The sequence below is a fragment of the Gadus morhua genome, chromosome 4, assembly GCF_902167405.1.
Source record: "Gadus morhua chromosome 4, gadMor3.0, whole genome shotgun sequence".
In the NCBI taxonomy this organism is placed as follows: Eukaryota; Metazoa; Chordata; class Actinopteri; order Gadiformes; family Gadidae; genus Gadus; species Gadus morhua.
Window position 1 is genome coordinate 18,820,186 of NC_044051.1, and position 25,483 is coordinate 18,845,668.

Consider the following 25,483-nt stretch of genomic DNA (forward strand, 5'->3'; position numbering starts at 1 on the left):
ATAGTGTTAATAAATCTGCAGTTGAATACATTTGTTTTGACTCTTTGTTTGCACATGGCACAATAAATGAGGATCCATTTATGAATAAAACAATTTTAGCACCTCATGTTGACACAGATTTTAGCCAGCAAACGAAAAAACTTGTTTCATCAATTACTCCTTTATTAAAAAAAAAGAAAAAATGAATGGGTATCTGAAACTAAGTCTCGATAAATAGCACTCAGACATTCACATTTATAGGAACACAACATATCAGTCCCCATGGACCCATTGAGCGTTCACAATTGCGTACAATCGCTCCGGATGTCCCTTTGTGCCTTCCTCAGCCGGTCGATGCGGAGGACCTGGGGCACAGAGAAGGTGCTGCTGGGGTCCTTTGTGTTCATTTTCCTCGTTACCGCTCCACGGTTCTCCTGTTGATTTAGATGAACACATGTTTGCCACGTTAATGTCATCCTCCTAATGTATAAACAACATTTGACTTGCACACACATGAAGTAAATGTACCTTTTTTTTCTTTGTGCACTTTAGTATACAGGCCTCGTACATTATCAAATCTGATCCGAAACGGGCAAGTTTTAGTCATGCATTACCTCCCGGGCCCTGGTTCTAACAGGGGTTTTAACAGGGGCAGTAGATAATATTGTAAATATAAATACAGTGGTGAAAAACATAATCTATTGTTATTATGACTACACGTTAGTAAGTACGGGCGGTGTGTGGAGGAGACGAATATGAAATTATCAAGGCCATCTAAAACCACGGTGTACGAGACGTCGCCGCCTCACCTCACTTCACGTGCTTCTTGAAGATGGCGAGGTACTCCTCCACGTCGTCGGGGGAGCCCAGCACCACGGGACACCTCTCGTGGATGTTGGTGGGCTGGATGTCCAGCACGCTCACGCTGCCCGTGGTGGCTAGCCCCCCTGCCTGCTCGATGATGAAGGCCATGGGGTTGCACTCATACAGCAGCCTGAGCTGAAGGGCAAAACAACAAATCAAAGGCCGCATGAGGACCGGGAAATCAATGGGATGGGGGTCATGCAAAGAGGGGTGCTTTTCGTTACATGGCCTTACACACTGGCATATACTTTTATTTATTCCGCATTGTTGCTGTTAATTTAAAGGCCCCATGACATGCCACCAGGTGTGAGTGTGATTAGCCGTCACAAGCCGTTTTGGAAATCTGCCAAATCAGAGGTGGGCGAGTCCACCTAGATGTGTGACGGATAAATGAGCAACGTTTGCTACAGTCCACTCGATAGGCTGGTAGACTGATCTATCCAGCACGCATCTAGGTGGACACGCCCACCTGGGATGTCATAAGGGGCAGATTTCCAAAACGGCTTGTAACGGCTAATCACACAGCACCTGGTGCTATGTCATGGAACCTTTAATTCCATTATGTTCCCATGGGGATGAGTGGCCTAAAGCAGCCATCGGGCTGAGTGGTTTGGTTTATGACAGTACCTTGCCTTTGGGGCTCTTGACGTTGGCGGGGTACAGGAAGATTCCTCCATAGACCAGAGTTCTGTGGACGTCGGCCACCATGGAGCCCACGTAGCGAGCGCCGTATGGAGCAGAGCCGTCCTATCGGGACACAAAGTGGTGAAGAACAAGTGCTGAGTACATGCGTGGATGGCACATGGGGGCAGCCTCCCACTAGGTTTACCAAATCCAGTTTTGTCAATTCAGAGGTTTGTTTTTTCCAACCTCTGATGTTTCTCAGTTCCTTTCAATTAGAAACTTATGAAACTTATGAAATAACTTAGACATGCAATGCATGTGTTCTGTCTCGGAGGGTTTGCAAATTAGAAAAGTAGTTAGATAAACACAAATATTTAGTACCCGGTAATTGAGTTAATTGTCATTCTCCTGTCTGACATGGCCTGCTGGAATAAGAATATATATCTCAAAGGGTGTTTGAATGCAGAACAATTTCAGAGTTACATTGAAGATATATTCTCAGGGCAACTCCTAGACCTAAAGATGCTCTGTGGGGATCAAATAAAGAGTACAGCACTCTAGCCACTAAACTATACTGCCCCCTACAGTACATGTGGGTACAACATACAGGATGTCATACAGGATGTTGTACAATCCTCCTGGCACTCAGAATATGAATAGCTTTTGATTCTCCACATGTGGATCTTGCTATTGCAGTCAACTTTGGTCTATTTTCTTTTCTTCCATTAAACCCTAAGAAGGAATTGCATGAATTTGCATAAACTGAGGCCAAAGATGGAGGCTTTTTATTTATTTTGTTCCCAACTCTGCATTGCATTGCAGAGTTGGCACGCCCTATTCCAAAGTGGAGAGATCCTTCCTGATTGGACAATGTGTTGTCCTTACCGTTGGGTACTTCTTCTTCTGCAGGTACTCAGTGACATCAGGGTTGAAATGCTGTGCGTATCCTTCGTTCAAACTGTAGATCTTTCCCTTCTTCTTGATCCTCACGTCTTTGTCAGTGAGTATAAACTCACCGATGGACTGCATGAAACAAGATACGATGAAAAATCTGTCTTGATTCAGAGTTGTTGTAAGTTGAGGGTTTTTCGGTATTTGATATTCATATTTCGTGTTATATATATATATATATATTTCAGCTGACCTACTGTTTATGTCTATCGTACATTTGTATTTCTGTTTTTATTTGTAGGTTGTCATCAGGGGGTCATTGAAAAAGAGAGCCTGCTCTAAAGTGCCTATCCTGAATAATAAAGGTTAAATATAATATATAATATTATATTTTTTAATTCCTATGGCAGAGACGTACCGGGTCCAGCATGAAGCAGTTGACCCCTTGCCCGGTTGAGAGCACCATCATGGTGGCGCTCCCGTACAAGGCGTAACCCGCAGCAACCATCTTTCTCCCGGGCTGCAGGGCATCGTTCTCGCTGGGCGCGCCGTCTGTGGTCTGGAACAACAAGAGAACAAAACGTGAGCAGGTGAGCACTTACTATCCAGAGATTTCACCATAACGTGTTTCTGACACAACCCCGCCCCGATCCCACAGGCACACTGGGCTACTGTGATCTGCTGATAACTGATATGTTTTGGTTCCTTGTTATGCAAGTCACCTAGTTTCTGCCTATGGTTGTCTGATGTAACTTAACTTTAAATAAACACACACACAATTTATTGATAGTTTTGTATATCAATTTCATATATTTACATCTATATATTGAATGTCTTATTATTATTAGTAGTGTTAATAGCTCAAAAGCTTTCAAAAACAACAAACTAAATCCAAAATATACTTTTCAAATGCAAATGATATTTTCTGTGTAAAATGACGTATTAAAAACCACATACTTTTCTATAGATGGCAAAGATTGATCCGATTGATACGAGACAGTCAATGTTTGACGAGCCATCCAGAGGATCGAAACAAACAATGTATTTACCCTGTGGAGAAAATTAGCGACGTCAATGATATTCATGATCGAAACCAACACACACACACACACACACACACACACACACACACACACACACACACACACACACACACACACACACACACACACACACACACACACACACACACACACACACCTGCTTGTCTGGCTCCACAATGATGGCCTTCTCGTCCTCCTCTGACACCAACACACAGGAGGTGAAGGAGGACTTGATCATGTTGATGACCAGGTCATTGGACAGCACGTCCAGCTTCTTCACCTGGTCACCCGTCACGTTGGTGTTCCCAGCGATGCCATAGCTGGTCAAACAATGAGATGAGGGTCAGGTCAAACAATGAGATGAGGGTCAGGCCAGACATTGAGATGAGGGTCAGGCCAGACATTGAAATGAGGGTCAGGCCAGACATTGAGACGAGGGTCAGTTCAAAACAATGAGATGAGGGTCAGGACAGACAATGAGATGAGGGTCAGGACAGACAATGAGATGAGGGTCAGGACAGACAATGAGATGAGGGTCAGGACAGACAATGAGATGAGGGTCAGTCCAAAACACCTCGGCAGTGAGGGAACTGAACGTGAATGAATGAGCCAATAGTAGCATGCAGGCGCCAAGAGGAAGTAAATAAACCACGCACACCCACGTTTCAGGAAGGAATGCAGTGAAACCGGACTTTCTAGAAACGAATTATTTATGCGAAAGAAGTAGTGAACGAAATGCAGTGCAGGGCGATAAACCATAGTAATAATTATAAACGTTGTATTTTCGTTTGCATATCCGTGTTTTAATAACACTGCGAGCGGATCAGAGTTGCACAGGAAAAGTTGCAGAGTAGAAGTTGCAGAGGGCACCCTGGTCCAACAGAGCCGATAAGATGTTCGAATGCTAATGATTAATTATTAATGATTTGTGAGTAAATTCAGGACGGAGCTGTCAGTGACACACCCCTTTAGTCAAACACAAGACACAAAAAGACACAAACAACAGTGACCGTTATCAAAGTTAAACAAAACAACTGCAGAGAAAGGAGACGATAGGGTACAAATAAAGCTCATACATAACCCTCTATAACTACAAATAGTCTTAGTTAGTGAATTCTAAAATAAGTTTGACGAAATAAGTTGTAAAATCTCACAGGTTAGCGATGCCTGCCTTCCTCACAGCGGTGGAGATTGCTTTCACCGCGGTGCAGATGGAGTTAAGCAGGGTGGTGAGCTCCCCGGTGCCCTGCGCCTTCCTCCCCTCCTCCAGGACGAACCGGGTCAGGGTCACCACGTTGGTGTCGAAGGCCCCCTTGTCGGACATATCGATGCTGCTGCTGGCAAACCTTGGTGACTGGGAGAACTGGCCCTGGCTTTGCGTCAAGTAAGGGAGACGACGTTCAGCGCTCACGCTATAATGGAACAGCGGTGCAAAGGTTGAGGAAGAGCAGGCAGGGGTGTGCGTTGATTTGGGCCAATCGCGGCCAGGCGTCCTCCTGGGGACAGGGATCACTTCGGACGGTATGTATAAAGGAAGGGGGAGCAAAGTGCGAAGATACTGAGATAATGGATTATGTCGCTCCTCTGTGTGAATGGCGCTAGCATCATACAGTCGCACAACATGTGCACGTTTGTGGCCTGGAATCTGCACATTTACAGATTACAATCTGAGTATTTAGGATGTCAGCACAAATTAATAAGCAACTTATTTCCCACTAAATTAATCAAGGATAAGTAACTTAACAGGGACAGATAATGGCCAGAAATGAATGATAAACCAATAGGCCTAAGTTAAGGCAGTCTCACATCGGGCACACTCATTTTTCCATTTCAGTCTTACTATACACTGAAAAATGGTAACATATATCTTGTAATATTGTAACATGTATTATTAAGTGTTAAAATGAAATCGAACTATTCCACCTATTTTGACGACCGAAACTTTCTATATATGGATTATGAGCTTAATAACATGAGTGTAATACGGGATACCTCTTCAAAACATTGAATAAATTATAAACCACTCAGAGTGGATTTATGGTCATGCATCTCTCTCCCATGTAGCTTTGCATTTGAGTAGCCTACAGGATCAAACACGATCTGCGTAGGGTATGCTTTTTCCACCCCAATGGACTGCAGTCTAAAGGTGAACACTTGTTTTCCATGACGCACACAAGAAGGGTTCTGTATCGATCTGACGGGATTTTTGTACACAAAGTGGCAAGTCCATGACTGTGCCAAATCACCACATACTTTCAATGTAATGATATTACGGTAATGTAAATACCTGTGGGGTTGAGGCAGCATGCAGTCTATGCATGACGCTATAATATCCATCCAGGATCATGCAAGAGGGGTAAAGTTCACATCACAGGTTATTACCTCAGCCCCTGTGTGCATCTTAGAGTGTGTGTGTGTGTGTGTGTGTGTGTGTGTGTGTGTGTGTGTGTGTGCGTGTGCGTGTGTGTGTGTGTGTTTGTTTGTGCATGTTAGTGTGTGTATGTGGGTGTCTGTTTGTCTGCATGCGTGCAAGGATATAGTACAGCAGTATGTGTCTCTTAGGTCTTAACTGTCCTTTCTCTTGCCTAATACATGCACATGATAGGTCAGCTCCCACGTAAGGCAATTTGTAAGGGACACGTTGTTTCACAAAAGGCAGCTTATTTGACCTTTGAACTTAAACAAGCTTGACTAAACAGGCATTCTTACAATCCCTGTACACTCATGTTGTGAGCTAATGTTTTGTGATGGCCAAAAGCTATCTTGTTTGGCAGTATTTTACAAAACGAATGTAAAACAACGTGTATAGACATGACTTATGGATTATGATGCGGGATAATTCAAAAACAATCAACCAATGAATTTGAATATTCTTCTGTATAATGTGTATTTTACCATGATCCTAGACAAAGTACTTTCACTTGAATGTCAAAATAGGCTTTCAAGAATGCATGCATTACATTAAGGAGTGGCAACAATTCAAATTCTGGTACATGTCTGTGTTTTTTAAAAATCCCATGTCACTCATACATTAGGAGGGGTATAACAACAGCCCAGCAGGCACAACCGCCCTGTGGTCCTGAATGCGGGGTTGAAATAGCATTCCATGGTAGTCAGTTTTGTCTAAGCCCATTTCTAAGTCACAATATAACTCATTTTACTCACTTTAATACCACATCTTTGCCAGGCATTGGAATCTTCATTGTTGATACAATGTCCGTACTTGATCACTAGCGCTCTAGAGGTGGTAAAAATAAATTTCCATTAGGTTCTTCTTAGCGATATTGCCAAGCATGCTTTGTGGGACAGAGAGGGCCTTTTGTGCTGTGAGACAACAGCGCTAAACTGAGAAGGTCTGCATAAGCATGCAGACATTCTACTACTTTTCTACCTATCAACTAGTTACTGTAACATGTGCTTATTGAGGAGGAAATCAACTCAGCGCCACCGCTTCTGCTGATTCTGCTCCTCCCGGGGTGTATGATGTCTCGTTTGGCGTTATATTACCTGCATGTAAGCACTGTAAGGTTATCTGCTATTGATTTAGAGAGACAGAGAGAGAGAGGGATGATAGAGAGAGAGGCATGGGGAGGGAGAGAGATAGGGGTGGAGAGAAAGGAAGGGGAGGGGAGAAATAGAGAGAGGAAGAGGGAGAAAAATACAAAGAAAGAGCGAGCTGGAGAGAGAGAGAGAGAGAGAGAGAGAGAGAGAGAGAGAGAGAGAGAGAGAGAGAGAGAGAGAGAGAGAGAGAGAGAGAGAGAGAGAGAGAGAGAGAGAGAGAGAGAGAGAGAGAGAGAGAGAGAGAGAGAGAGAGAGGGAGGGAGGGAGGGAGGGAGGGAGGGAGGGAGGGAGAGAGAGAGAGAGAGAGAGAGAGAGAGAGAGAGAGAGAGAGAGAGAGAGAGAGAGAGAGAGAGAGAGAGAGAGAGAGAGAGAGAGAGAGAGAGAGAGAGAGAGAGAGAGAGAGAGAGAGAGGGGAAGGCAGACAGAGGGAACAGGGAGAGAGAGGGGTGAATGAATTGAAAGACAGAAAGAAGGAAAGGGAAAAGAGAGGAGAGACAGAAAGAGAGAGATAGGGAGGGTTGGGCCTCTGAGAGAGAGAGACAGGGGTTTGGAGAGAAAGAGAAGGACAAATGAAAGAGATAACTAATGAGGGATGTGGGATGTGGATAACAATTTTTCTTTCCTGTAAAATCTGTGTCTGCAGACGACATTAGTATTCTATTGGTGGATCTGGCTGGGTCTCAGGACAGTGAACACCGTAAGAAATGGACCAGGTAATTTGTATGGACAACTCTTGTTTTATTTTACATTGCTCTAGTTGTTAGTATAAGTATCCAATGTCTTGCACCGTATTTACAATTTTGACAACTTCATGGTTTGAAACCCTCAGGATCCCTGGTCCCCATATAAAAACCCTTTATTTATATTTTCCCTTTTTTGCTCATTTTTCATTCACTGCTTGACATACTTTGAGGTCTGTGGTTGAGAAGAAATGCCAAGAATATGGCTTGGCATTTAGAGGAAGACTTGCACTGTAATTATAGAGTGGGTCCAGTCTTAGCTTAAGACACATACCATGGGGAGGAAGTGTCAGTCCTGGATGATTCTAAAGTGCAGGTCCACACTATTTGTGAACCTTTTCCTGTCCCTCCTCAACGACTGAGAGGCACTAGCTGGAGACTTCAGTCAAAACACTACAAGAGTTCAGCTGGGAGAGACAGAATATAACTGTTTTTGACTCACTCAGTGCATGTCAGAGAGGAGTTTAAACTACTGAGGTAAGGAAATTGATTAATAGGGCAGCTGTTACTCTTTTTTCTTCCTACACTGTACTCATACATTGAATAGTGTCACTTTTTAAGATCCATGAAATAACAAAATTCTAATAGCTTGCTTCATCTAATATATGTTTCAATGTGCTTATGTTTTTGTTTTGGGTGTTTTTAATTGCATAACTGTATTTTCCTAATCAGAGTAAGAGTAATAACATTTCTGCTTGATCCTCCTAGGTACCAGGAAATCTGGCTTTACCAAGAGTGTGCTTACCAGTCTCAGAGGAGCCTGTGGTTGCTAGCTCAACCCCAGATACTTCAAGTGTGATTTCCACAACGGCATCAAAATTAGGCGACTAAGCTTCAAAAGAAGGCCCAGAGTGGCAGCCAACCATGTGGAACCACTGCCCAGTGATGTGTCATCTGGACGAAGGGTGCTTGCAGAATCGATGTTATCGCCAAGTGGCGAGGAGGATAGAAGAGTGTTGAGCATGTCGTCTCTCACCAGGGGTCGGCCTCCCCTTCCCCCACCTCATGGTCCCTCCTCTGACACTGCATCCTACAGAAAGGAGACAACTACAGACACGGTCGAACGCTCAGAGTCCAGGACGTCCAGACCCGAGCCCAAAGCCAGATCCTTGGCATCACTGAGACGGGATCCAGCGGTGGACAACCCCCAGGTGAAGGCCAACAAAACCTTGGAGCAGGAAACGACCCGACCGTCTCCCCCTGAGCCACTTCCACGCCGACGGCTAGCCAGCTTTGGAGGAGTGAGCTCGACCGGGTCGCTTTCCCCTTTCACAGGCCTCGGTGCGTACAATCAGAACAACAATGGAAACAAAACCAGTGGAGGCTTAGAACTCGAGCTGAATTCCAGCACAAGAGGTAGCACAGGATCCCTGAAATTTAGTCCTCAAAGCCCCATGCATTTGCATCACGTCCGTGACCAGATGGTGGTGGCCCTGCAGAAGCTGAAGGAGCTGGAGGATCAAGTTAAGACCATCCCCATCCTGCAGGTCAAGATCTCAGTCCTCCAGGAGGAGAAGAGGCAGCTGCTCTCTCAGTTCAGGAACCACAATGGAAGCCAGGACCTTGATGACGTGTTCAGGAGGAGAGCCTACAGCACGGGGGCCACTGCAAACCTACAGAAGGCTTCGAAAGTAGAGAATGACGTGAATGAGAACCAGGAGGAGGTTTCAAGTGACTGCACGCGAGGCCTCAGGGACCTACAGATGCTCAGTAAGGAGATGCAGGCCTTGGAAAGGACTATTAAAGGCGGTCATTTGCAAGAGCAGCTTGGACTCAGTAATAACACTCCTTGTGCCGGATCTGCCAAGTCCCTTGCCGTCGGTACAAATTTAGAAATCAATCAAATAAAAACATGCAAATGCTCCAAACTCATTGAGACCCGCTCCATTGAAACAGGGGTCAACCTTGGACATGTAACAGAATTGGAAGCAGAGCTGGCGGTGCAGCAAGGACTAACTGAGGCCCTGGAAGAGAGAGTTGGTCAGTTGGAAGAGGAGTTGAAGGTATCTGCACTCCAGAAAGGAATGAGTCTCCTAAAACTAGAGCTTCAGGCTGCAGAAGAGAGGAATCGGGTGGACAAGTCCGCCAATACTATGCCTGGTTCTCAGAGCAAAGCCACTATGACAGAGATTTACACCACCAGCAAGGGGGTGGGCAACCACGTAGAGCTGCGTGAAGCTAGCACAGGAGATAGCATTGAGTTCTGCAAAGTGGGGACATCTTGTAGGCCCGAGTTTAGGAGTGTAGGCACTTGCTCGGATGTGCCCATGAGCCAGTGGCGTGAAAAGGTTGAAACAAAGGAACAGTGTGTAGGGGCTCATATTTCCACAAATACCCAGGGCATTGGGACAGAGATTAGGACATGTGATTTAGGGACCAATACAGATTTAATAATCGAAATTGGACAAGCACAGATGGAATACCTTACTGTGTCTTGTGGAGGTCTCGATAGCAAAGCCGGAGATTTATGTGGAATGGTTGATTTTTGCCCAATGGCCTTACCTCTGACAGCCTCACAACACACCAACACAGAGTCTCATTCAGTGACACGTTTCACCAATACAACGCATGCCTCAAACACAAACTCCAGCACCAACACCATCCTAAATACAGAGGAGAAGCACACCAACACCACACAACCTGTCACAAGAACAGTATCTGTAAGTAACAGGGTCAAACTTATCAGAGGGGTTTCAGAACCCTGCCCTGTTTGCTCAGGAATGTCTGCACGGCTTGGAGTTATGCCAACACCAGCTCAAAAATCAAAAACCAAAGACATGGGTGTTGGATTTACCAACATCAATGATCATTTCTTAGTGGGCCTGAAAACCAGGAACATGGCCTCGGGTCCTTCCCATCTACCTGATTCCAGCAGGACCAGAAGCATCGGTGTGGGAGAGGGAAAGGTGAGGAACCTGTCAAGGTCTTCTCAGTTCTTTCCTCAGATGCCCCCGCAACCAATGCAGTCCCAATGGGATCCACAGTTGACCCATGGCATGGAGCAGATGCAAAGCCTGCTGAAGGAGCAGCATGTTCTCAACAGCCCAGGCACCTGCGATCAGAGGCCACGACCACAAGACACCCAGTGTGAAGGTACCAATGAACTCAAACTTTTTCTTTGTATTCACCTTGATTTTTGTATAGTTTAAAGCAATCATCAAAATCATCTAATATCAACCTTCTGTACTGCAGCCCAAATCCAGTCTCCATCATGGCCGCCTGATGATTTCACACAGAGGGATCAGCCGAACTCAGGGATCAGTGAAGTGAGTTGCATCGACTCAGGGGTCAAAAGAAAGATTCAACTAATGGAGCAGCATGCATCCTCTGGTCTGCAAGGTAAGCATATATGACATATAGTGTCAAATTACAGAAATGAATTTATCATTAATGATTCATGTGTAACTGATCCTGACAATTTACACCTAACTAATGTTATTATAAATTAACATATACTCATATTACCTACAAGGTCTGTATAGAAAATTGTGTGAACTGTGTAAAGTGTATATTCTTTTGAATAAATTGCCAAATCGGTGATATAGCTTGTGTTGTTCGATGGTCCCATCCAGACAGGTCAGCCAATATGCCACGCTCCACAGCTAAGAAACCCAGCACTGACCAGGGCAGCCACAGCAGGAGGGGCTCCAAGTTCATGGGGGTGTCGGCAAGGTAAGGGTGTCATGCTCTACCTTCTGATGGGTTTTAAAGAAGGCAAGGTTGACCTGGGATACATCGTCTATTGATTTGCTTTATCTACAATATTGAAGTTCAGTTTTGATTATTGTATTTTTGACCGATTTTTGTATTAAAACCGACTCAGACTCACCGACTCAAACCTCTAAATGTGTTTGCTTTTATATCTTAAGGTTTAAGATAAGTGAGGCTATTCTTACAGCCTGTCAAGCTTTAAGGACTTATCTAAGGGATCGAAAGGCCTTATCAAGCAAGGAATTGGTGAGTATGGCTTTAAAGTCAATAGGAGTCGCCTGCAAACACACTCTCTCTCTCTCGCTCTCGCTCTCGCTCTCGTTCTCGCTCTCGCTCTCTCTCTCCCTCTCTCTCTCTCAAACCTCAACCAACCACAGGCAGGGTGTGTCTCGGGAGTGTTGTTTTTAAGCAAGTGGGATCGGACACAACTCGAACAGGGATGTGTGCCAGCATCTCAGCACAAACACTTATCCTCTGTGCGGGAATATTTTTAACCATACCAAAACAAGGCTAATTTTAGGCCCTGCCGTTCTGCGTCTCTGTCTGGCCCTATGGTGTAGGCCTATACATGGCTGATACAAGAAAACAAATGGGTCAAGATTACAGCACATTGATCATGAATAACAGCACATTGCTCATGAATAACTTTGATATGAATGGCTGCTCGCTGCTAGACTCTGTAGTTTCTGAGAGGTTGTTTTGTTAGCATGCTAGTTAATGGTAAGTGGACCGCATTTATATAGTGCTTTTTTAACCAGTTGCCACTCAAAGCTCTTTACAATATTGCCTCACATTCCCCCATTGATACACACATTCACACACGGCAGCGGTGTCAGCCATGCAAGGCGACAGCCAGCTCGTCCGGAGCAGCTAGGGTGAGGCATCTTGCTCAGGGACACCTCGACACTCTCACGCCAGGAGGAGCCGGGATTGAACTAGCAACCACATCGTGCCGAATTGTTTGTGATGTAGTTGTATGTGTCTTGTATGCTTTCCTCCCGCAGCAAGTCTGCCTCCACACTCTCCAACAGGAGTGGTTCAGCGTCTCAAGCCCCAAGTGGGCCAACGCCGCCATGGTGGAGGACTACCTGGGGGCCTTCAGGGCCGTGTCCCCTGCCGTGCTGCACCACGTCGCCAACATGGCCGACGGCAACGGCAACACCTCGCTGCACTACAGCGTGTCCCACTCCAACTTCGCCGTGGTGAAGAAGATGCTAGACTCAGGTACCGTTAGTACGCATTGGATCCTAACTTTCATGTGTGTGTATGAGAGCATGGTCGTCATGGTTACCACTGTGAATCTGACTTTTCCAGCTACAAAGTACACACAGGCACAAAGCAAACACAAAGCTTCAAAAGCTCTTCAAAATTCCCTTTGAATAAGTTGGAAGTCTTGAAAAGACATTGAACAAATGTCATGGAATTAAATCTTCATGGTTTTTCATGCATAGAAAAGAAAGAGATAAGAACTGTCCAATTACCCAATTGACAGAATTAGGGAGGGGAGTGAAGCAAAAAGATGAACTCATGCAGATATTATAAGAATTCTCATCCAACAGAGGCGTACTCGTAGGACCAACACAGGTGTCGCTCATCACACAAATTATGGGTCTACTCCTTTGATGCACCAGGGCACGGCTAGTAGCAGACCCATCATTAGTGTTTTGAGCAACAGCAGCAAAAATGTGTCCGAATTCCACCATGAATATTAATCCCCAAATACTTACTGGTTTAATGATGATCACAGTGTTACAGTGATACGGTTCTGTCAATCTATGAAACACCCTATCCATTTTAAAACATGCATCTCCCTTCTGCCCACCGTCGCTGCAGGAGTGTCTAACGTCAACCAGCAGAACAAGGCGGGCTACACACCGGTCATGCTGGCCACGCTTGCGGCTGTGAGTTCACCGGAGGACATGCGCGTGGTGGAGGAGCTGTTCGCCAGAGGGGACGTCAACGCCAAGGCCAGTCAGGTCAGCGCTGCACTTGGCAGGGTGTGCGACTCCCAGCCGATTGTTGACCCAGGTTCAAATCCCGGTGTCTTAACAGCCTCCTTGATGACTAACTACCTGAACCCCACACTACCACAGTTTGAATCCCTCTGTAGGGTAAAGACGTGCTACTGCATGCATAACCCTTGGCATTGTTGATAGAGATTGACCGGTAACCTGCTAATTCAGCGTTGATGAGACATAACTGTCCTCTGGTTATTGAATGTGACTTAAAGGACGTTTACAGGGGAGCTGGCAGCAGCCACGAATCAGAGAAATCCTAAAATCCTTTTAAACAAAGTTCATTGGGTGTGCTTGTCCTCTAATGACATATATCTGAAGTCACTTTTGATAAAAAGTATCGTCTAAATGCGGATGGCAGTAGCTGAGGAGGAAGAGCGGGTTGACTGGTAACCGGAAGCTGGTTCGATCCCCGGCTCTCCGGAGTGTCGAGGTGCTAACCCTAACTGCTCCTGACGAGCTGGCTGTCACCCTGCGTGGTTGGCTCCGCCGTCGGTGTGTGAATGAGCTTTTGTAAGTCGCTTTGGATAAAAGGACAAAAATCCCTAAATATAAATATAACGAACAATAATGCATGATAAAGAACGACCAACAACAACAATAGATCGATGAGGGCGGTACTCGTCCTGGCGCCGCCCCTGACCAGACGTCTCCCCTCTCACCAGGCGGGCCAGACGGCCCTGATGCTGGCGGTGAGCCACGGGAGGCTGGACATGGTGCGGGCCCTGCTGGAGCGTGGGGCGGACCTCAGCCTCCAGGACGAGGAAGGCTCCACCGCGCTCATGTGTGCCAGCGAGCACGGCCACGCCAACATCGTCAGGCTGCTGCTGGCCCAGCCCGCCTGCGACACGGCGCTGAGTGACAGCGTGAGTCCCCCCACTGTCTGACCTCCTAAATCAGCTCCGGTTTTGAGAGCCGAACCCGCCCGTCGTTTGTTTTGCATGCAATAAATAAACAAGGTGGTAACAATGGGTGGAATGATGATGATGATGATGACGATGATGAGGATTATTATTTATATTATTTCATATATTGTTGTTGTATCTCTGTTTATATATAATGTTAAAAAATGTACTGCAATTAGCATTTATAATTAGATATTGATTTGAATTCTGATCTCACGCTCTCTCGCTCTCTCTCTCTATATATATACATAACACGCTCACACACACACACATGCACACACACTCTATAAAACACTCACACAAACAGTATAATTGCTATGAAGCCCTCCTGCTAGACGTATTGAGCCGTCTATTTGTGACCGTAGGACGGCAGCACTGCCCTGTCCATCGCCTTGGAGGCGGGCCATCATGACATCGCTCTGCTGCTGTACGCACACGCCAACTTCTCCAGAGGGCAGATACCAGCACACAGCTCCTTATCATCACAGAAGCCCTGAGTACCACGGTTTTGATACTGTTATAATGTGAAACATGTCTCTCTGTGTGTGTGTGTGTGTGTGTGTGTGTGTGTGTGTGTGTGTGTGTGTGTGTGTGTGTGTGTGTGTGTGTGTGTGTGTGTGTGTGTGTGTGTGTGTGTGTGTGTGCGTTGTGTGTGTGTCTCTGCGTGTTGCATTGTTTGCATGTATGTATGTGGTATGTGTGTGTTTGTTTGGTATGTGTGTCTCTGTGTTATTGTGTTTGCATGTTTGAGGTATGTATATGTATATGTGTGTGGCATGTGTGTGGGTGTGGGTGTGTGTGCATGAACATGCGTGTTTTCATGTATGTATGTGCATGTGTGTGCACCCAGGCACGTGTGTGTGTGCGGGCCTTTGTATTTGTCTCCTTACGTGGGTGTGTGCCTGCACGTATGTGGTTTTTTATGTGTGTGTGTGTATGTGTGTGTGTGTTTACTTTGTAGGTACCTGCACGTCATGTTGGGGAGCCTCCTCAGTCTCCTGGGGGGAATAGTGGCTCTTAATTAAAATGACATTACATCTGCTTACCCGACGGTGCTGGCTCCCATGGATATTTAATACAAGCCCTTTCTAAGCATATTCAAGATTTCAAGATCAAAGCACTCGGCAGAGGAGACTCTCCACAACAATATTCACATTTTCAGAAGGGCTGCACCGCATAGCATTTTGCACATCTTGCTTTAACACGTGTTTTGAGTATCAGACGTTGTTCTTGTTTTTTGTTTTGCATAGACTTTTGCATAAAACGTTAAATTGCAGTAATGTGCAGTGTGCTTTTATTTGATGCATTAAAGAGGAAAGAGGAACTGAAGCATGCCAGCATATCTATAGTACTAAAACAGTGTTCACCATTACCTTGTTGAGGGGTGCCTTGTTTTTTTAATATACTGTAAAAATATATGCACAGCATTTATATCCCTCTATGTCAGGTGAGCCATTTGTGTGATAATGTGTATGAGGAGGACAAAAAAAGATTAAAATAATTGTGATGAATCAGATACAATGAATCAGTAATTAACAAGATTGAGATCTATGTATATTCATATAAAGGCCAATGTTACTAACAACCATGTTAATAATACAAAATGTATGTTTATTCCTATGGTCAGTGGTCAACTATCCTATCGAATTCAGTTTGAATTTGTCTCCTTTTTTCTGCATAACTTGATGTGCATACTGTGACTCATTTTCTCAGCAGTGGCAATAAAATACAATGCCATTTGAGGTCCACCATCAAATTTTGCTGTTGCTATGGTAACATTCACTGGTGGAAAGTGGTGTTTTGAGCAAGTGATTCGAGGGGAGAGGATAATGAAACAATATCTTCATTGTGTAGATTGACATTTTGGTTGTTTCTTTCTATCCATATAGAGAACCTAATAGCTTTCTTGACACATTGTTTGCATTGACAGACAATCAAATTATTTTAGACTGCAAAATGTATTTTTCTTCACCAACAATAAAATATTGATGCAATTACGCTTTAAAGAATACTCCTATCCAAACTATTTTAAACATTCCCTCTACTTGGCAAAAAACAAGTGCAATAAATGTTACATATTTGTGGTTTCCATTTGGTCTTGCAAATAATAGTTCAGTCCCTGCAGAGTAGACTGCAGTGTTCCTCAAAGGCAAATGTAATTACCTCCTTAGTTTTTTAGTTAATTAATTAACTTGGTGAACATGCTTCACAATAAATCAATCCAATGACTAGGTTGAAAAACATCGAATGCATTGACAGGGCTACTAAATAATGTATGGTAATGTTCTCATAAATATGTTTTTGAATCAAATGGTTGAGCACAGGGGAAACTAAATCCTAGTTTTTATTAATAGTGGCCGGTCGTTCTGGGGGGTATGAGCTTGAGCTCAAGTATCTGCACGGATAACTTCCTTCCTACAGATATACATTCAGGAATTATAATGCCGGGGAAAAACGTCGCATTATGCATACACATTTTAATAATATTCCAATGCTATTTATTAACCTTTAGTATAAAATGATGCACGCGACACTCTTTGAGGTGCTGGAGACCAGCGCGCGCCGTCAAATGGCGCGAGATGGAGCAGAACAGCCCCGCCGAAAACATTCCCGGCGGGAACAATGTCGCTGACAACTTTAACAAGCGGAGTGGAAAAAAAACCCTGTCCGCAGCCGATATTAAAAACATGCAGAGGAAGACCAACTCGCGGCCGCCGCGCACAGTCACACACTCGGGCGGACGAGCGTGACATGTCCATGTTCCCCCAGCCCGTGTGTATGAAGAACAACGCGCTGTTCCTCGCCCCCCTCGTGGGCTCTGCTGTGTGAGTGATCAGCTGATGAAGAGACTAGCGGCTCGTCGCTATGCTGGTTTGCTAATTCTCTCCCCCCCAGCTGCAGCCGATCCAGATAGCCCGCCCGCACAGTGCAGTCAGGTAAATATCTCCTCCTGTTTCTTTCATTCTCCGTCTGTCTCCTTCTCCTTCTTGTCCTCGGTCGGCCTGGCCACATCGTATGGTGGAACTGCGGAAGAGACAGATAAATGCGCGCGCGCGTGTGTGTGTGTGTGTGTGTGTGTGTGTGTGTGTGTGTGTGTGTGTGTGTGTGTGTGTGTGTGTGTGTGTGTGTGCGTGTGCGTGTGCGTGTGTGTGTGTGTGTGTGTGTGTGTGTGTGCGTGTGTGTGTGTGTGCATGTTTGTGTGTGCGCGCAGAAAAGAGAGCGAGTGTCCCTGTAAGTTTTTTTTCTTTTTTCCGTAGTCAGTGTTCGCTGGTGTGTACGCGGACACCGGGAGAGAGGGTGTGTGTGGGGGTCGCACGGACGAGGGGGGATCTCGCCCGATGAGTCAGGGATGAGACATGGAGCTTGTGAGGAGCAGCACAGACATGATGAGACATATCTTACACATGTAGTAGTAGTAGGAGCTGGCTGTTGCCTCGTCTTGCACTAGAACTGCTGCGGTACTTTCGGACGGCAGCGGCAGCAGCAGCAGCAGCAGCAGCAGCAGCACTGCTTTTAATTTTAATATTTCTGAGATGACGTTTGTCCTGTCTGTCTTTGTCCTGCTACACATCTCCTGTCCTCAGAATGAAAGTGATGTGTTAGACTGAGTTCAGCAGGAGTGTGTGTGTGTGTGTGTGTGTGTGTGTGTGTGTGTGTGTGTGTGTGTGTGTGTGTGTGTGTGTGTGTGTGTGTGTGTGTGTGTGTGTGTGTGTGTACGCAGCTTATTAGTAAGAGATTACCCTATTTTTTTTTTAGGGGGGGGGTTGGTTGGTTTGTTGTGCATCCATTTTCAAAATATATGATGATTTTAACGCTCAATGATTATGTGGTGGTCTGGGTACTTTCCGCATGCGTACGCTTGTCTGAACTACAGTACTGTATGAAAAAATGGTCCACAAGCAGTGCTTTATCACTGTATTTCAATGTCCCTGGTTCGCTGTATAATGTAATTGTGTGAGCTGAGCATGTGTATCGTTGACTCCTACATCAATATTCCATTCACATTATCCCAGTAGCCTTTTGTGTATCGCCTTTCGCATCACACAGAGAGAAAGAGCTGCTTTTTGTACATAATCATCATAATCATTGCATATGAATGCATGCGTCGTGCATCATATGCTGCTGCGTGCACACTTATCGTCTCCTTGTCTTTGTGTGAACCACCGTGGTTCAAGCCCGATTTCCCGAGGGCACGAAAAGGAAATTCAAACACCATACGACGATGGGTGCATGCTTTATTCTGCTCACACAGCGGCATAACGCAATAACGGCGCCGTCCCCCTTCCACAACTTAACAAACGAGTTTGAGGCGCGTGTGAGATGCCCTTGCCTTGCCTCCCCTCGCCTGCAGCCTGAGCTCGGAGAGAGCAGTCCAACACCAGACATGGAGGAGGTCAATAATAACGTGAAGAGGCGCAAAGGTGACCGTCCCCACGCAGACAAGAAGCCCCCGACCGGACCGGAAGCCGGGGAGCAGGTGAAGAGGAAGAGGGGACGGCCCCCCGCGGAGAAGCTGCCTCCGAACCCCCCCGGCCTCACTCGACAGCTCAACACGCTGGTGGACATGGTCATCAACTACAAAGACGGGTGAGGGACGCCGCCCCCGGGGGTCAGTCGTGTGTGGCTGGCCGATCCTGGTTCTGTGATGGAGCTGTACTGGTTGGACTTTAGATTATCACATGCACAAGACTAGCACTGTGTACTTTCTGTGTTGTGGCTTTCGTCTGGTTTGGCTAGCTTTATTTCCATGAAGTTCAATTCAATTCAATGTTCTTTGTTTAGCCCTTAATCACCGGTAGTCTCAAAGGGCTTGAAGGGCCATATATTTATGATACCCCCCCCCCCCCCCCCCCCCTAGACCCTAGCCCCCCAGAGGGCAAGAGAAAACTCCCTTAGGAGGAGGAACGCAGAGTGGGGGATCCCTCCTTCCAGGGATGATCAGGAGTGCAAAGGGTGCCATAATTGACATCTATACATAAATGTACATACATATGAAGTGAAGGAAAATTAAAGGTGTCAGGCATGTCTAACGTGTGTTACCGGTGTGTTCGTAGGCTTGGTCGTCAGATCAGCAGAGGGTTTGCTCAGCTGCCCTCTAAGAAGGAAGTCCCGGAGTACTATGAGCTGATCCGGAAGCCAGTGGACTTCCGAAGGATCAAGGTAGGACTGGACAGGTTATAGATTCATACATAGAGTAGCTTATTTATAAGGACAGAGTGGCATGCATGTGCAAGGACATTTAAATGGTATCCTAAAGCCATATGGGATTTGCAGTAAATTCTGTATTTGAATTATTTCAAAGGTCATGGGTAACCTTTCTGGGAAGCACGACTGATGACTTCTGAGGCAGTGATTTACGTCTGGGAGCACGAATTTTGATTTAGCAATCACAGACAAATATTAGTTGTTAACAACGTTTTTTAATTTATTTTAATTTCACGCACATTATCCCACAAACTAAACCAATCTAAATATATTCACGATTATCTTAGCAAAGATTACAACTCAATCTGCTTGGGGGAAAACATCTAGTATTGACCTTCTGAACTATTTCCACAATGGTCGATGGCAAAGATTGTGCCAGATTAATTTAATCAGGTTACCCTCTCAGGGCTCAGTCTTCGTGATGAGACAGACAGAGCCGGCTGGAAACTGCATCATTCTGTCGCTGTGATGATCGTGTATCAACATGAGGCTGTTCTGATAATGCACAAGTTACCTGTGGGGTGATAATGCTTTAAAATACATGCATCGATCCTGTACATGGACAGAGTGATAATGTTACAAGATACATTTGTTGTGATGTTTGTTGTGTTGGTATTATCACTACGGATGTATGTGGACTGACCCATTATCACAGCAAATATATTGAGATAATTTTGTTGTGCACTCAAATGTACGTTGATGCAGACTCCATGTATTTGGATAAATAATGACAGCAAATATATGCAGTGCATTCTCACAACAAATTAACTTGGACATACTATCACAACAAATAACTGTGATACATGGTCACCACAAATGTGTGTTGTGCTGCATTCTTCTTCTTCTTACGCCTACCGCCCCAACTTTGGGCATAGGCCACGAACAAGTGCTCTCCAGTCAGGGCCTATCATTTCCTGGGCCAATTTATCCAAGCCAGCTGTTTCTTGGCCTGCCTCTCTTCCTTTCCCCTTGTGGATTCCAAAAGAGGGCGTGTCTTGCAGTGCTGGATGCCGGCTTGCGAAGGGTATGGTCAACCCATCTCCAGCGTCTTCGGAGGACCTCTTCCTCAACAGGCTGCTGTCCTGTTTGCTGCCACAGCGCCAGGTTACTGATGGTGTTCGGCGTGCGTACTCTTAGGATTCGTCTGAGACAGCTGCTGATAAAAGACTGGATTTTCTTCATGGGGGTGACCGTTGTTCCCCAGGTTTCTGCACCGTACAGAACAGAACGGGCTTTACCATGGAGTTAAAGATCCTGATCTGGGTGTTTCTAGGCAGCTCAGAGGATCCCCAAACTTTCTTCAGCTGGTGGAAAGCTGCCCTTGCCTTTACGATCCGAACCTTCACATCAGCATCTGTCCCTCCCAGCTTGTTGACTACACTGCCAAGATAGGTGAAGCTTTCCACTTCCTCTAGTGCTTCTCCCTCTAGCCTGATGGGGGTTGTGTTGTTAATGTTTACTTTGAGGATCTTGCTCTTCCCTTTGTGTATAGTATGGCCAAGGTATGCTGAATAAGTTGCAATGATAGTGGTCTTCTCCTGCATTTGTTGCTGGGTGTGGGAAAGAAGTGCCAGGTCATCAGCAAAGTCGAGGTAATCCAATCGTGTCCAAGTTGCCATTGGATGCCATTCCTCTTCTGGGCAGTTGAAGTCTTCATTATCCAATCTATCACCAACAGGCAAAGGAAGGGTGACAATAGGCATCCTTGCCTCACCCCTGTTCGCACTAGGAAGGCATCGGTAAGCTGCTGGCCATGAACCACCCTTCAGGTTATTCCTTTATATGAGTTCCTGATGATGTTAGTAATCTTTGCTGGTACACCATAATGTCGTGCTAGTGTTGTGCTGCATGTGTCAACATATATCTGTTGTGATAGCAGTCAACATACATTAGTGTTTGTAAAGGCAGGAAAAGAGTCCTTTGTCTACAACATACAGTACAATCAGCTTTCTGCAGGATTCCTTTGGATTCAAACAATACACTTTTATGCTTCACTATCTTGAACATCATATTTAACCGTGGAAAATGTTCCTCCAGGCAGCAGGACATTTTTGACTCCCTGCTGCCACACGGTGACTTATTTCTGCAATAGAATGGAAAAGCAGAGTCCTTTTATTTCTCTTCAATTTTGTGATAGAACAAAATAGGGGCCCAACCACACTAGTCTCTGCTGTGCTTTATTATTCCCTCTACAGTCCTTGGGAACAAGTAAATTCTATTTGGGTCATTGTTATTGCCTTTTATATATACATGCTGTACAGTAACATAAAAGGGTATGTTCTCATGTGACCATATATTGTATACTTGCCAAATTAATGCGTTCAAAAGGTGGTGAATGTCATGATTTGAAAGCAATGCCTTTTGTAAGACAATAATATGATGATGTTGCTTCATAGGAACGAGTGCGTAATCACAAGTACCGCAGCGTAGGGGACCTGGAAACGGATATCTTCCTCTTGTGTCACAACGCTCAAACCTTCAACCTGGAGGGATCTCAGGTGAACCTCTAGAAACCTGTCCTTAACTTACCTGAGCATACTTCACCGAAAGGGTTCAAAATCAAACACTGTGAGGAGTCAAAATAATGCATATTGGGTCAAGACATTGACCCAATGACATTTCTTATTGCTTATGTTTATTTATTTTTACACAATGTCTTGTTTTTTTTAAATAATGTATGATGACTATATGCTCTGTAAGGTGACCTTGGGTGTCTTGAAAGGCGCCTCTAAATTAAATGTATTATTATTATTATTAAGAGTTCTAAGAACGAGGTGTTATCCCCATGGTGACGACCAACGCTCTCTTTAGGATCGTTTTTTTTTATTCAGTACAGTCCTTGTGTATGAACATTATATCATGTTGAAGACCAAATAATACACCTGTATTATCTTTAACCACCTCATCCCAAAATACCCCGGTACCGGGTTAAGCCCCCCCCCCAAGGGATTTAAACACAGAAGAAAGAAGTCATGTGACACAAGTAATGTTCTCAACATTTAGTTTATCGTAACCATTTTTAGTTAATTGACAGACAATACCAACCTCAAACTAAATACGAGCGTGCAACAACAAGAGTTATGTTGTATGTATTTCATGCACATGCACATCAATAGCAATATTTGATACGCCATTTGATCTACACAAACTATATATTATATGAAAGCTGGGACACCACTGATTCCAAAAAACTATTGAGTACAAACTATACTTTTTCTAGTTACAAGCAAAGATGTCTTACCTTTGTTGTTCTTGTCATCAAAGTTGTGTTTGATCGCATAAAACCAGCAAAAACAGGTAATCTAGTCTCAGGGCTCCATTTTGCTACTAAAGTTGCAGTTGTGGAGATACTACTTTTCAGAAAAAACTCCCCTTTAACCTCCCATTGAATAGAATAACGTTAATTGTCTTGTTTTTAATGATGCAGTATCTACCCTGACATCGTAAAGAAACTGATTGGCGTGTGTGCATGTGTGTGTGTGTGTGTGTGTGTGTGTGTGTGTGTGTGTGTGTGTGTGTGTGTGTGTGTGTGTGTGTGTGTGTGGGTGTGTGGGTGTGTGGGTGTGTGTGTGTGTGTGTGTGTGTGTGTGTGTGTGTGTGTATTTTTTCTTGTGTCGCTTAATCATACTGTTCTCACAACAGACCTATGAGGATTCGATCGTCATCAGGTCTGTGTTTGAGAGTGCCAGACAGAGAATAGTGACGGACGAAGAGGAGAAGGAGACGCCCGTCACCGGTAGCCACGGCGATAACAGCGGCCGGATGGAAGGTTTCTTCCTTCCGTCAACATGTAAGTCACCAATACTGAAAGGGTCACCAAACACCACAGACCAGGATGGGCCGCTCCCACCTCAACCTGAAACAATTAAATGCACACAATGTAAATTGAACAGAAAATAAATGTTTGAATTACAAAATAGCTGACGCCTGAACTATGACACCCAGTACTGCTCAGATGGAGCTGACCAATTGGCTCTTCTCACTGGGCTTATGTACCAGCTACCACCTGCCCAAGCTATTAACAAAATGACATCCAGAAAACCGATTAACTTATAAACTCAAAGTGACCACAGACAAACCAAAAAAGGCAGGGCAGATGGATTCACTAAATTGATTACAAAACAAAACACAAACAGATATAACATGTAACACCAAAATAAACCTCATTACTTCATATGCCACCGGTTTTCCGTTGATAAAACCTCATTTCATGCTTCTGTCGTGAAACTGTTCAAATGGTGGATGCAGGATAGCATCGTGGCTAGGGTATCAAGGCTCCTGATTGATAGTTTCTGGGTACAATACCCAATATCCTCTTTGTCCTATAAGCATCTCTGGGCCTGGTAACCCATACCTGCTCCATAACGAACTGTCACTGAATTCACTGTGAGTCGCTTCTGGCTTAATAGCTTCTTCAAAAGGACTTAACCATTTAATGACTATCCTTTGTTTCTCCTCAAAGTCAAAGCGCCATCGATTCCCCTGAAGACAGAGAGTAAGGAGGAAACAGGAAGTAGAAGCACAGTGAAGAGGCTCCACCGTGGGCACCGGGACGACCAAGAGGCCAACCCCACAAACCACGAGAGTGGGACTTGAGGAGCCGTCCCTTTTCTACCTATATATACTGTATCTAGCTACCTATAAGCATATATTCTCACTTTGCTAAAGCCGTTTACTCCTCTGTTCGTTGGTTTCTATTTCAGATCCGACTTCAACAAATGTGTTCAGTTATAGCAAAAGGGTAATACTACCTACGCAAGGACAAAAAATATTCACTACAATGTATTCAAAGCTGGAAAAGAAACATGGTGTTATTTGACTTAATTTGCATTATTGTTGATGACCATTCATTGCTTTGGTAAAGATATTTGTCTGATACATTTTCAGACTTTTTCAGGCATTATGATTTCACACCTCCAAAGCTCTTTGTAAAACTATGGCCCTTTGTACATGATTGAGAACATTATTGATTGTTGAGGTTATTGACGGCATTGAGGTCATCATTGGTGACCAAAGAAGACCTTGAAAAGCTTTTCCAACGAAGATTGACTGGAATGCTTGAAAACTTTTCTCTCCGATACCTGATGTGAGTCGTTAATAATACAAAGAATTTGCTACAATAACATGTTTTTTGTGTTTTTGTCCTAAGAGAAAACGTTATACATAAGAAACATGTGAATGAATAATTATTTGTGCTAAGCCCTCCTTCTTTTTGTTTGTTATTTAACTACCAGAAATGACTCACTTAAGACTATGTAACTTTAAATCAGTTCATGTTCAATGTGATTGTTACTGACAATTCTGTTCTCCATAAAAACTTTGAACACTAGTGTTTAACGATTGTGTAATCATCTGACTGATGTGTGGTTTGTGAGTACTTATTTATAATAAAATCTAAATTAATTTGTGCTGATAACTTTTGTTTTTCTTATGTTGCTGATGGTACTGACAAACCAGTTGATCAATTATAAATTAGACAATTAAAATATTATTTTGGATAAATTACCTAGTAGTAGTAGTAGTGTTACTACAAGGTATTGTCATATTTATTACATATTCATGATTCAAATGACAACAAAAGCGACAAGGGTAAAACAATTCCCAAAGAACGCAGAACAGAAATCTACAGCAAATACAGATATTCGGTGGGCGTTAACAAATCCTGCTCTCAGGTTAAAACAGCTAAAACACCTGGGAACCTAAATGGCTCTTGGACCTTAAAGGTTAACAATGTCTTAACTGATCCAATTTGCAGTCAAATGTCACGTAGGCCTAATCCTTATGGCAGTGAGGGAGCAGGAGGAATTGTTTAGCTAATGGTGTTTGAAGGGCTCCGTGGGGTATTTTCCTAATGTGGACAGATGGTTCATTTGCTCCTAATGCTCCTAAGTTAAAGATTTAAAATTCTAAATTCTTTCTTGTTCTAAAATAGAACAATCTGTTCT

General features: G+C 44.4%; 3 protein-coding genes across 6 annotated transcripts; 2 read left to right on the top strand and 1 right to left on the bottom strand.

The window, feature by feature from the left end:
• Positions 1-139: 139 nt before the first annotated feature.
• Positions 140-4,832, bottom strand: fbp1b (fructose-1,6-bisphosphatase 1b). Its single transcript, XM_030353709.1, has 8 exons — positions 4,556-4,832; positions 3,559-3,721; positions 3,316-3,408; positions 2,777-2,917; positions 2,353-2,490; positions 1,471-1,590; positions 789-978; positions 140-413 (listed from the first exon to the last, which is right to left on the bottom strand). Exons 1-7 carry the CDS (start codon positions 4,723-4,725, stop codon positions 790-792), a joined length of 1,014 nt encoding a protein of 337 aa, XP_030209569.1. The 5' UTR covers positions 4,726-4,832; the 3' UTR covers positions 140-413; position 789.
• LOC115541830 (KN motif and ankyrin repeat domain-containing protein 1) lies at positions 4,790-16,321 on the top strand. 4 transcript variants are annotated; one of them, XM_030353707.1, is made up of 11 exons: positions 4,790-4,922; positions 7,606-8,179; positions 8,411-10,795; positions 10,895-11,041; positions 11,275-11,374; positions 11,572-11,659; positions 12,418-12,637; positions 13,247-13,389; positions 14,094-14,294; positions 14,699-14,830; positions 15,295-16,321. In XM_030353707.1, the coding sequence occupies exons 3-10, from the start codon at positions 8,623-8,625 to the stop codon at positions 14,828-14,830; spliced, it is 3,204 nt and encodes a 1,067-aa protein (XP_030209567.1). In that variant the 5' UTR covers positions 4,790-4,922; positions 7,606-8,179; positions 8,411-8,622; the 3' UTR covers positions 15,295-16,321. The 4 variants fall into 4 exon arrangements, with proteins under 4 accessions (XP_030209567.1, XP_030209564.1, XP_030209565.1 ...); XM_030353704.1 differs by having other exon boundaries at positions 7,606-7,675; XM_030353705.1 differs by lacking the exon at positions 4,790-4,922 and having other exon boundaries at positions 7,434-8,179.
• Positions 16,322-16,797: 476 nt separating this feature from the next.
• On the top strand, positions 16,798-24,937 carry LOC115541276 (probable global transcription activator SNF2L2). The gene is made up of 6 exons (XM_030352962.1): positions 16,798-17,269; positions 18,685-18,920; positions 19,388-19,493; positions 21,935-22,036; positions 23,181-23,328; positions 24,001-24,937. Exons 1-6 carry the CDS (start codon positions 17,174-17,176, stop codon positions 24,132-24,134), a joined length of 822 nt encoding a protein of 273 aa, XP_030208822.1. The 5' UTR covers positions 16,798-17,173; the 3' UTR covers positions 24,135-24,937.
• Positions 24,938-25,483: the final 546 nt, after the last annotated feature.

What these genes read in the sequence shown, in the direction of transcription:
- fbp1b (XM_030353709.1), bottom strand. Translation starts at nt 4,725, where the DNA reads ATGTCCGACAAGGGGGCCTTCGACACCAACGTGGTGACCCTGACCCGG. An exon ending in ACTGCTTCATGCTGGACCCG is followed by an intron (nt 2,491 to 2,776) that starts GTACGTCTCTGC and finishes TGTTTCATGCAG; the next exon opens with TCCATCGGTGAGTTTATACT. An exon ending in TCAAGAGCCCCAAAGGCAAG is followed by an intron (nt 979 to 1,470) that starts GTACTGTCATAA and finishes TTTGCCCTTCAG; the next exon opens with CTCAGGCTGCTGTATGAGTG.
- LOC115541830 (XM_030353707.1), top strand. Translation starts at nt 8,623, where the DNA reads ATGTTATCGCCAAGTGGCGAGGAGGATAGAAGAGTGTTGAGCATGTCG. An exon ending in TTCATGGGGGTGTCGGCAAG is followed by an intron (nt 11,375 to 11,571) that starts GTAAGGGTGTCA and finishes TTATATCTTAAG; the next exon opens with GTTTAAGATAAGTGAGGCTA. An exon ending in CCTTATCAAGCAAGGAATTG is followed by an intron (nt 11,660 to 12,417) that starts GTGAGTATGGCT and finishes TTCCTCCCGCAG; the next exon opens with CAAGTCTGCCTCCACACTCT.
- LOC115541276 (XM_030352962.1), top strand. Translation starts at nt 17,174, where the DNA reads ATGAAGAGACTAGCGGCTCGTCGCTATGCTGGTTTGCTAATTCTCTCC. An exon ending in CGCCCGCACAGTGCAGTCAG is followed by an intron (nt 17,270 to 18,684) that starts GTAAATATCTCC and finishes CCTCGCCTGCAG; the next exon opens with CCTGAGCTCGGAGAGAGCAG. An exon ending in TGGACTTCCGAAGGATCAAG is followed by an intron (nt 19,494 to 21,934) that starts GTAGGACTGGAC and finishes GTTGCTTCATAG; the next exon opens with GAACGAGTGCGTAATCACAA.